We start from the raw sequence: 10000 nt of genomic DNA on the forward strand, positions 1-10000 counted from the left end.
AGACCAGTGGGCTGGTGGCGAGCTGGCTGTAGGCCGGAGCAGGAGGGCGAGTGAACAGACCGTAAGACCCGGCTGACTGGAACGGAGTGGGAGCAGACACCACAGGGGGAAGACTGGAGCTCATAGAGGACTGAGAGAGAGAGAGAGGGAGGGAGAGAGAGAGAGAGAGACATGGTGTTATTATTATATTACTGACTGAGAGAGAGAGAGGGAGGGAGAGAGAGAGAGAGAGGGAGGGAGAGAGAGACAGGGGGAAGACTGGAACTCATGGAGGACTGAGAGAGAGACAACATGTGGATATAAGTATTATATTACTGACAGAGAGAGAGAGAGAGAGAGAGGTAGGGAGGGAGAGACAGACAGACAGAGAGAGAGAGGTAGGGAGAGAGAGAGACAGAGGGAAGACTGGAGCTCATAGAGGACTGAGAGAGAGACAGAGAGACAACACATGGATATTATTATTATATCATCATGGTGTTTGCCATGGAAGCTTAGGTGTGTGTACACACACACACACACACACACACACACACACACACACACACACACACACACACACACACACACACACACACACACACACACACACACACACACACACACACACACACACACACACACAGCGTTGTACCTGTACGATAGCAGGGTCCTGGGGCAGAGAGCAGGTGGGTTTGGGCGGCTCACACACGGTCAGATCTTTGATGTCACTTCCTCTGAAGATGATGTATTCAAACGTGTCATCGCGCGGCGGGATGGGGCGCTCGGTCGGCCGGTCCTCGGTCCCAAACGAACGCACTGAGAGGGACGGGAACAGTTACAATCACTCTCACATTCGGTTTTCTTCAATACTCTGAACCAAAAATCTCAACTTCTAAAGCACTTACATCAACTAAACTTTCCATAATCATTCTCAGCACTATTCTGAAGGTTATTACAGAAGGATTTGTTCACATGTTGTTCACTGTCTGATTTATGAGACATTTTCTTCTGCACTCATATCGTTTAGGTGCAATTGGAATAACTTGATATAAGGCTTCTGAGGGAGAAGAAAATAATAATATAATATAGAAGAAAATGTCTCATAAATCAGACAGTGAACCACATATGAACAAATCCTTCTGTAATAACCTTCAGCATGAAGACTGGGGAGAATAACTTGATATAAGGCTCTAACACCGACTGTGATTCATAGTAAATCAAATACACTGACTCTGGTATAAAACGGTCTAATACATTCACCAATCAACTGTTGTGTCACATTGTTCTTACTGCTGAATGCAGAAACAAAGTGCTCCTCTGGGACAAATCAAATCAACTTATAAAATGACCAACTACCTGTTTAAGCTCCAACTACGACAACCCCAGTCTGTGGTCACCTTTAAAAAAGGGCTTAACACTTTTTTGTTTAGACAGGCTTTCCTAGGTCGTCCCCAGTTGTTCTTATTCTCTCTCTGCAATTTAATCTCTTTTAGCTGTTTTATCTACTGCTGATTTTAACGTGTCTGATTTTATTTTCTCTTAGTCTTTTGTTTATTTTGTTTCTGGTTTCTGTAGCACTTTGAGATTACTTTATGAAAAGTGCTTTACAAATAAAATGTATTATTATTATAAGCTCCAAATGAAACAGTTAATAGCATCCAAGCCTATTAGTATGCTGAAGATATTACAGTGCCAAAGCCTTGTTCACAGTGTGTGGTGTGTGTGTCAGTGCTTGTTGACAGTGTGTGTGTGTGTGTTAGTGCTTGTTTACAGTGTGTGTGTGTGTGTGCGTGTGTGTTTGTCATGTGAAATTTTACGTTAAATTAAAACCTAAAATGTGTCAACAACATTTCTCTCTTGTTTTACATTATCAAAGCACTGCTAGCTGAAACTAGCCGACGTGCTAATGTTAGCTGACTCATGATACAAACACAAGTAGAACATTTCATAATAAACAATGATTGAAACGTGACAGTTATTTGTATTTTAAGTGTGTACTAAAATCCTCCCGGTGCGGATATAACGCTGTAGTTACTTTCCGCCTTGCATTTCCAGCTGCTTCACAACAACACAAACTGTATGATGTTTCGTTAGCTTATGCTAGTCAGCTGACACTAGCTAGCAACACTCTCGCTCTGGTGAAGGATAACGTCATTAGCTTGTGACGTAACGACTGTGTTATTAAAGCAGAGGCGTGAGTTTTTTTCCCGCCAAACCACATTTTAACGCTTAATTCACAATAATAAACTTCTTGGGACAAAACAAACTCAAAACTAACACAGATAATGTGACAACAGGAAGAAAGTATGAGCTAAGTGATGCTATATTAGCCGCTAAATTAGCTGCTAAAGTAGCTACAGCCAGGAGCTAACTACCTTTCGCCAGCGCCACAGTGGAGTTTTCCGTATCGATTGTGTACAGAATCCCCTCATAGCGGATCTCAGCTTTGGAAATCAGGCTGATTTTAGACCCTAAATACGGCGTCCCCCCGCTCATGGTGCCTGTTGGAGAGGCCCAGTCCGATAAGGGAAGCCTGTGGACGGGTAACAATCCCCTGATCGCCCGGTGGATGTCTCCGGTTCGGATGTTTGGATGTTTTATCTTCCTGCAGCTTTTCCAGTGAGCGCTATCTTCACGGCTACAACATGGCTACCTCCTCCACTGTCTGAGCGCGGGGGCTAACGGGAACTCAGTGTACTCTCGCGAGAGTACGTTTCGCCATGAGATCTAGATGTGTGCGCGACAGAAGAGCAACACAGTCGGAGTGGAGGGACAGCGAGTCAGCCGGTGAAAAACTAAAATGATAAAAAGTAAAAAATCCAACTTTACAGATACAAAATCTTACTTCGTATTGTTTTAAACTGTGACAGATGGTTCGTGTTTTTGCAGCAGCTTTGTTTATAAAGAGAAACCGTTTATTTTCAACCCTGAAAAGTGATACACACATAATAATAAAAAGTTAAATTTGCAAAAATGTTCTGTTAAAAAACTGTGATTTGGGCCAGAGAGGGTTAGGGCCTTTGGTCAAATCTTTTTATCGAATATTTATTTTCTGAATCAATTCTTTATTATAAAACAAACGTTCACTAGTTCACTTTCTCTCTCTCCTAGTCGCCGCGTCACGCTAGGATCGGATCTATCTCTTCTCGTTCTATGCTCGAAAACGACTCGGCTCCTCCGCGCATGCGCACATTCTAAAATACGATTTGCACAAACGGTCCAACATCAAAGATGGCGGGAGCGTCCGACCCGCTTGAGGACATGCTCTTCACTGAAGTGGACGAGAAGGCGGTGAGCGACCTAGTTGGCTCTCTTGAGTCTCAGCTGGGCGATAGAAAACTCCCCAGCGCGGCTTATGGCGACGCCAAACCCGGCGCAGCTCCAACCAGTACCGCGCAGCTCTCAGGGAAAGTGGCGCCGCAACAAGGGCATCTCAGAGCGGCTACAGGGTTAGGGTTACCCACCGCGGAGCCTGGAACTACCAGTCCGACCGTCGCTACCTCTTCGCCTGCCACTGGCTCTGTGTCTGGGCCCCTGGTTGTGCCCGCTGGAGCTCCGCAGGGGGGCACACAAGCTGCTTCTCCTGCCGTGAACGGGAGCACAACAGCCGGGGTAAAGTTGGTGAATAACTCGGTCAGCGTGAATGCCCCAAACACGGTCATCAGTCCGGTGAGATTCTACATGTCTGATCAGCCTACGTTTACCCCAAACAAAACTTGCATAAGTGCTTATATATCGCTCCAGTTAACCCAATACACGTCCAATAACAACTATAACACTTTGCACAACATGTAGGCTACACTGTCTAGTATACAGGCGACTCAGAATTACGTTTGTTACTTTGAAATACCACTCATAATGTTCAGTGTCTCTCGATTTACTATAGGCATATGTTTGAGTAGAATGAACATTTTGTTTTTATTCTACAAACTACTGACAACATTTCTACCAAATTCCCCCCAAAAATATTGTCATTAAAGAGCATTTCCATGCAAGTAATGTAGAGATAAAGATTGAAGAACAATCCAGACTGGTCTCTGAATGTTTTCCAGATCTGTATTTTTTTTCATTTAACTTTTATTTATCCTCGAGAGACCAATTGAGGGGTGTATGTTCATATTAACTCCAGAACGAGCGTCTTCATGAATGTTTATCGATAAAATGGCAAGAATTGAGTAAGATATAAGAGTTAACTTAAATCATGCATCACAACAGTGCAGTGCCGTTAGTGCTTCAATATAAAACACATATGCTCCATGACTGGTCGGGTTCCCCTCAAACTAACGTGCATTAGTAAATATATATGGCTTCACTTGAGTCAATACATTTCCAATAACAACAACTCCCATTTTCACTACATGTAAATAGTGTAAAGTATTCTTAATGGAGCTGTATTTCTGCTGGAATGAAAAAAGTATATCTTATCTATTTATCTATTGATCTATGACCATTTTCACTACATGTAAACGGTTGTAAATAAATAGTGTACATTTTTTATTTTTTTTTAAAGATATTTTTTGACATTTTTATGCTTTATTGATAGTGTAGAGACAGAGTTGAAATGGGGCAGAGAGGGGAGTGACATGCAGAGAACGACCGCGGGCTGGAATCGAACCCGGGTCCGCTGCTGGCCGAGGCCCATGGGGGGGGACGCCCTACCAACTGAGCTAAGGGCGCTCCTGTGTAAATTATTCTTACTGGAGCATTATTTGTTCTCAGATGGTAGTGATAGATTTTCATTTTATTTAGCTGACACTGTTATCCAAAGTGATTCCCAATATTATAAGTTTCAACCATGAAGGTTCAAACTGAGCACTGCAAAACATAAGTGCAATAAGCCAAGCTACAAAGAAGTGCCACATGTACGTGCTAGTGTGTGTGTGTGTGTTTTTTTGTGTGTGTCTGTGTGTGTGTAAGTACATGTCAGTGTAACATGTACGTGCAAAACAAATATTTATTTTTACTTGAAGCACTAAAACACTGCCATGTTGTGAAGCATCGTTTAGGGTCAGCTTTACCCCCCCCCCCCCCAACTCAGCCCAAGTTCATCTCAAACTCTCACTACATACAGCTATGGATAAAATGACTACTTATACTATTGTCTATAAGTTACACACACACACACACACACACACACACACACACAGGCCTCTAATCTGTTGTCTAGAAGTTATAAAATGATAACCTTACCTGCTTCTCTCTCCTGTCTGTCAGATAACTCCGGCGGTGACGCTACAGCGGATCCCCAGCCCGGCGGGGACAGTGAACGGTCTGGAGCCTAAGACAGTGACACTGGTGGCCCCCCCCTCACTGCCCCCCCCCACCCCTCAGGTACCTACTAACTATCTCTTACCTCTGCACTGCTCTCTCTGGTTATATGTGGATGTCTGGGCTGTATGTAATTTTTATTTTATTTTTAAGATATTTTTTGGGCATTTTTATGCTTTATTGATAGTGCAGAGAGACAGGGGTGAAATGGGGCAGAGAGGGGAGTGACATGCAGAGTACGACCGCGGGTGGGAATCGAACCCGGGTCCGCTGCTGGGCCTGGCGGGGGGGGGGGCGCCCTACCAACTGAGCTAAGGGCGCCCCCGGCTTTGTCTTTAAAGAGGACCTATTATACTACTTTTCTGGTCTTAATTTCTTGTTTTACACTGCTATAGAGCAACCTGACACGAATCACATCAGAAAAAACTATGTAGATTTTCGGGAAGCTCTTTCTCTTATTTTGGCGATCCACCACGTCCTGTCAACACTTGAGTGTGTGTGCTTCGGCAATCTCCGCTCCCTCCGCCTGTGCTTCGGCAATCTCCGCTACCCTCCCCCCTCCTGCAAACCCCACTCCGTTGTGATTGGTTACCTTCCTTCCGGAACACTTTCAGTGGCGGGAAGCGCGAGCATGGACCTATAAGGGCGCGAGGCAGACGCGAACAGGGAAGTGACAGCATTACCATACATGGAAACATCCGCGTGGTGACTTCACAAAGTTACATGCGACGTCACAAAGTTACAAAGGGTAGACCGCATTGAAGACGTGACTTCTCGACTGGCTAGAATAGTGTTTAGTGCTCTGCACAGACACCCCAGACGGTCAGCAGGGAATACGTCGAAATGCATGTAAGTCATTATTTGATAATTTAGTATGGTTAAGCATGACTGAATCATCATAACAACGTTTATAGATCATAAAAGTCAAAAAGCATCATAGGTCCTCTTTAAAAAAAAATATATTTTATTTATTTATTTATTGTGATTCAAGTTTTTTTTATTGAATTTTCTCTTTGGTGCATGACAGTACAACGTTACACATACAGAGACATTCGTTATTACAGTACAAATAAAGTCTTTGCCATATATTTTAGTTATTGTTATTTTACCTTCATTGTTTACCTACTGAATGCACTATGTACAGCACTTTGGTCAATGCGAACTGTTATAAATGTGCTTTCATAAATACATTTTAACTTACTCATGCCCCCCCCTCTATCTGATCCCCCCCCCCTCAGGTTGTCAACAGCAACGCCATGATGCAGACCAAGATCCTGCTGCCCAACACAGGGTCAGTACTGCAGCACTGGAAAATACTTTTTATTTTGAAGAAGAAGAAGAGATCTTGTGTTTGATGTTAAAGGTGCAGTCAGTGATTCTGGAGAACGCTTGTTGTCTAAATCACTTGTTGTCAAAATCAGTGATTATCTCCTCATGATCCACTACCTGTCTGTACTGTGTGTGTGCGCTGAAAATAGATTGTGTGTTATAACAGCCTAGGCTCTGTAAACTGGTATATAAACAAAGGGGCCACTGTAGCTAGCAACATGCCCGTTTAAAGAGCCTAGGCTGTGTATTAACACCGTTTTTTTCCCCAACACACACACATTAGGAACAGGTAGTGGATCATGAGGAGATATTCACTGATTTAGACAAAAAGTGATTTTGACAACAAGCGTTCTCCAGAATCACTGACTCCACCTTTAATACTGTTAAATTACATATACTCACATTATTTATTGAATAGGGTAAATGCAGCCCCTTGAATAAGTATTATTTTTGTCTTGAAAGTGCTGGAAAGTGCTTGTATTTCACTCATTCACTCTCCCAACCTGTCTGCACCCTTCCAGTGCGCCCCTCCCCGCTGTGAGCCAGCCCGGGCCCATAACCACTGTGGTGAAGCCTACAGTGAACGGAGTTACTCTGGTGAGGCCTCCATTAGCTCCAGGGGGGGTCACCCAAGCCTCGATTCAACCCCAGAGACAAGCACTTATGGCTGGGCAGGTCATCAGACCGAGCGCCCCCCAACAAGCGCTGGCTGTCCGGCCGCAACAGCAAACTACTATTCAGCTACCGCCAGGGTTTAGCATGCCTGCAGGTGAGAGAATACTACACACATAAGCACACACATATGGAAGCTACTCACTCACTCACTCACTCACTCACTCACTCACTCACTCACTCACTCACTCACTCACTCACTCACTCACTCACTCACTGTGGGCGGTAGTGGGTAGGGAGATTGCCTCTGGAGTGCAGGGTCAGAGGTTCGATCCCCCGTCTCCCCGCCACATGTCGAAGTGTCCCTGGGCAAAGAGACACTGAACCCCAAATTGCTCCCAATGGTTCAGAGAGCGCCTTGCATGGCAGCTACTGCCATCGGTGTATGAGTGTGTGTATGAATGGGTGAATGTGGTAAGATATGTGAAGCGCTTTGGGGCTGAGAAAATCGGCTAGAAAGCGCTATATAAGTCAAGTCCATTTACCATTCACTCACTCACTCACTCAAATAGATACACACACAGTCACACAAACACGGAGGCCACACACACACACACACACACACACACACACACACACACACACACACACACACACACACACACACACACACACACACACACACACACACACACACATAAGAAGGCCTCACACACACACACACACACACACATAAGAAGGCCTCACTCACACACACTCATAAGCTCATTCATTATATTATAATAGTGATTTTATAATGATAGAATGCCGGTTCAGAATGGGTGAAGTATTCCTTTAAAACTTGTATTAACTTAATATGTGCCTCTCTCCCTCAGTGTATCTGTCAGTACTGTATTAACCTGTCTGTCTCTCTCTGCCTGTCTCTCTCTCCAGGCATGGTTCAGTACTGTATTAACCCGTCTCTCTCTCTCTGCCTCTCTCTCTCTCTCTCTCTCTCTCTCCCTGTCTCTCTCTCTCTCTCTCTCTCTCTCTCTCTCTCTCTCTCTCTCTCCCTGTCTCTCTCTCTCTCCCTGTCTCTCTCTCTCTCTCTCTCTCTCTCTCCCTGTCTCTCTCTCTCTCTCTCTCTCTCCCTGTCTCTCTCTCCAGGCATGGTTCAGTACTGTATTAACCCCCCTGTCTGTCTGTGTCTCTCTCTCTCTCTCTCCCTGTCTCTCTCTCTCTCCCTCTCTCTCTCTCTCTCTCTCTCTCCCTGTCTCTCTCTCTCTCTCTCTCTCTCTCTCTCTCTCTCTCTCTCTCTCTCTCTCTCTCTCTCTCTCTCTCTCTCTCTCTCTCTCTCTCTCTGCCTGTCTCTCTCTCCAGGCATGGTTCAGTACTGTATTAACCCCTCTCTCTCTCCCCGTCTCTCTTTCTAGGCATGGTCCTGTTGTATTATAGTGTTATATATGTATTAACCCCTCTGCCTGTCTCTCTCTCTCTCTGCCTGTCTCTCTCTCCAGGCATGGTGCTCGTGCGCACAGAGACAGGTCAGCTGGTGATGGTACCTCAGCAGGTGTTGGCGCAGGCTCAGGCCAAAACACAACAACAGCAAACTGTGACCAGCATGCAGAGGCCGGCCACGCCCACTCAGATCAACATGAGCCAGAGGCCGGCCACGCCCACTCAGATCAACTTGAGCCAGAGGCCAGCCACGCCCACTCAGATCAGAGTTACTACCACTACGGTGAGTACAGAGAGACAGACGGGCAGGGAGGGAGACAGACAGGCAGGGAGACAGACAGACAGACAGGCAGGGAGGGAGGGAGAGAGAGAGACAGGCAGGCAGGGTTACTACCACTACTGTGAGTACAGAGAGAGAGACAGGCAGGGTTACTACCACTACGGTGAGTACAGAGAGAGAGACAGGCAGGCAGGGTTACTACCGCTACTGTGAGGACAGAGAGAGACAGGGAGGGAGGGAGACAGGCAGGCAGACAGACAGACAGGGTTACTACGACTACGGTGAGTACAGAGAGACAGACAGACAGACGGGCAGGGAGGGAGACAGACAGGCAGGGTTACTACCACTACTGTGAGTACAGAGAGACAGGCAGGCAGACGGGCAGGGAGGGAGGGAGGGAGGAAGGCAGACAGGCAGACAGGGAGACAGACAGGCAGGGAGGGAGACAGGCAGGGTTACTACCACTACTGTGAGTACAGAGAGACAGACAGGCAGGCAGAGAGGGAGACAGACAGGGAGACAGACAGACAGAGTTACTACCACTACTGTGAGTACAGAGAGAGAGACAGGCAGACAGGCAGGCAGGGTTACTACCGCTACTGTGAGGACAGAGAGAGACAGGGAGGGAGACGGGCAGGCAGGCAGAGAGACAGACAGGGTTACTAGCACTACTGTGAGTACAGAGAGACAGGCAGGCAGGCAGGGAGGGAGGGAGGGAGGGAGAGAGACAGGGAGGGAGGGAGAGAGAGAGACAGGGAGGGAGAGAGAGAGACAGGGAGGGAGGGAGAGAGAGAGACAGGGAGGGAGGGAGGCAGACAGGCAGACAGGCATTACTACCACTACTGTGAGTACAGAGAGAGAGACAGACAGAGAGACAGGCAGGCAGGCAGGGAGGGAGACAGGCAGGCAGACAGACAGGGTTACTATGACTACTGTGAGTACAGAGAGACAGACAGGCAGACAGGCAGGCAGGGAGGGAGGGAGACAGGCAGGCAGACAGACAGGCAGGGTTACTACCACTACTGTGAGTACAGAGAGAGAGACAGGCAGGCAGGGAGGAAGGCAGACAGACAGACAGACAGACAGACAGACAGG

General features: G+C 46.4%; 2 protein-coding genes across 4 annotated transcripts in view; one reads left to right on the forward strand and one right to left on the reverse strand.

Annotated features, from left to right (window-relative positions):
* The window catches only part of lsm14aa (LSM14A mRNA processing body assembly factor a), a 10786-nt gene extending 8165 nt beyond the window's left edge, over window positions 1–2621 (reverse strand). For all 3 annotated transcript variants that reach the window (XM_080027440.1, XM_080027438.1, XM_080027439.1), the window contains exons 1-3: window positions 2355–2621; window positions 632–795; window positions 1–130 (exon numbers count right to left, since the gene is read on the reverse strand). The exon at window positions 1–130 is cut by the window's left edge. In XM_080027440.1, coding sequence (XP_079883566.1) covers window positions 1–130; window positions 632–795; window positions 2355–2475 — 415 coding nt within the window. In that variant the 5' untranslated portion in view covers window positions 2476–2621. The remainder of the gene's footprint in view (window positions 131–631; window positions 796–2354) is intronic.
* Window positions 2622–3194: 573 nt separating this feature from the next.
* Window positions 3195–10000, forward strand: part of LOC307250931 (transcription initiation factor TFIID subunit 4-like) — a 30074-nt gene continuing 23268 nt past the window's right edge. The window contains exons 1-5 of the mRNA XM_080028209.1: window positions 3195–3648; window positions 5194–5310; window positions 6486–6538; window positions 7098–7345; window positions 8685–8908. Coding sequence (XP_079884335.1) covers window positions 3211–3648; window positions 5194–5310; window positions 6486–6538; window positions 7098–7345; window positions 8685–8908 — 1080 coding nt within the window. The 5' untranslated portion in view covers window positions 3195–3210. The remainder of the gene's footprint in view (window positions 3649–5193; window positions 5311–6485; window positions 6539–7097; window positions 7346–8684; window positions 8909–10000) is intronic.

The sequence above is a fragment of the Ammodytes marinus genome (assembly GCF_949987685.1).
Source record: "Ammodytes marinus genome assembly, chromosome: 5".
Lineage (NCBI taxonomy): Eukaryota > Metazoa > Chordata > Actinopteri > Uranoscopiformes > Ammodytidae > Ammodytes > Ammodytes marinus.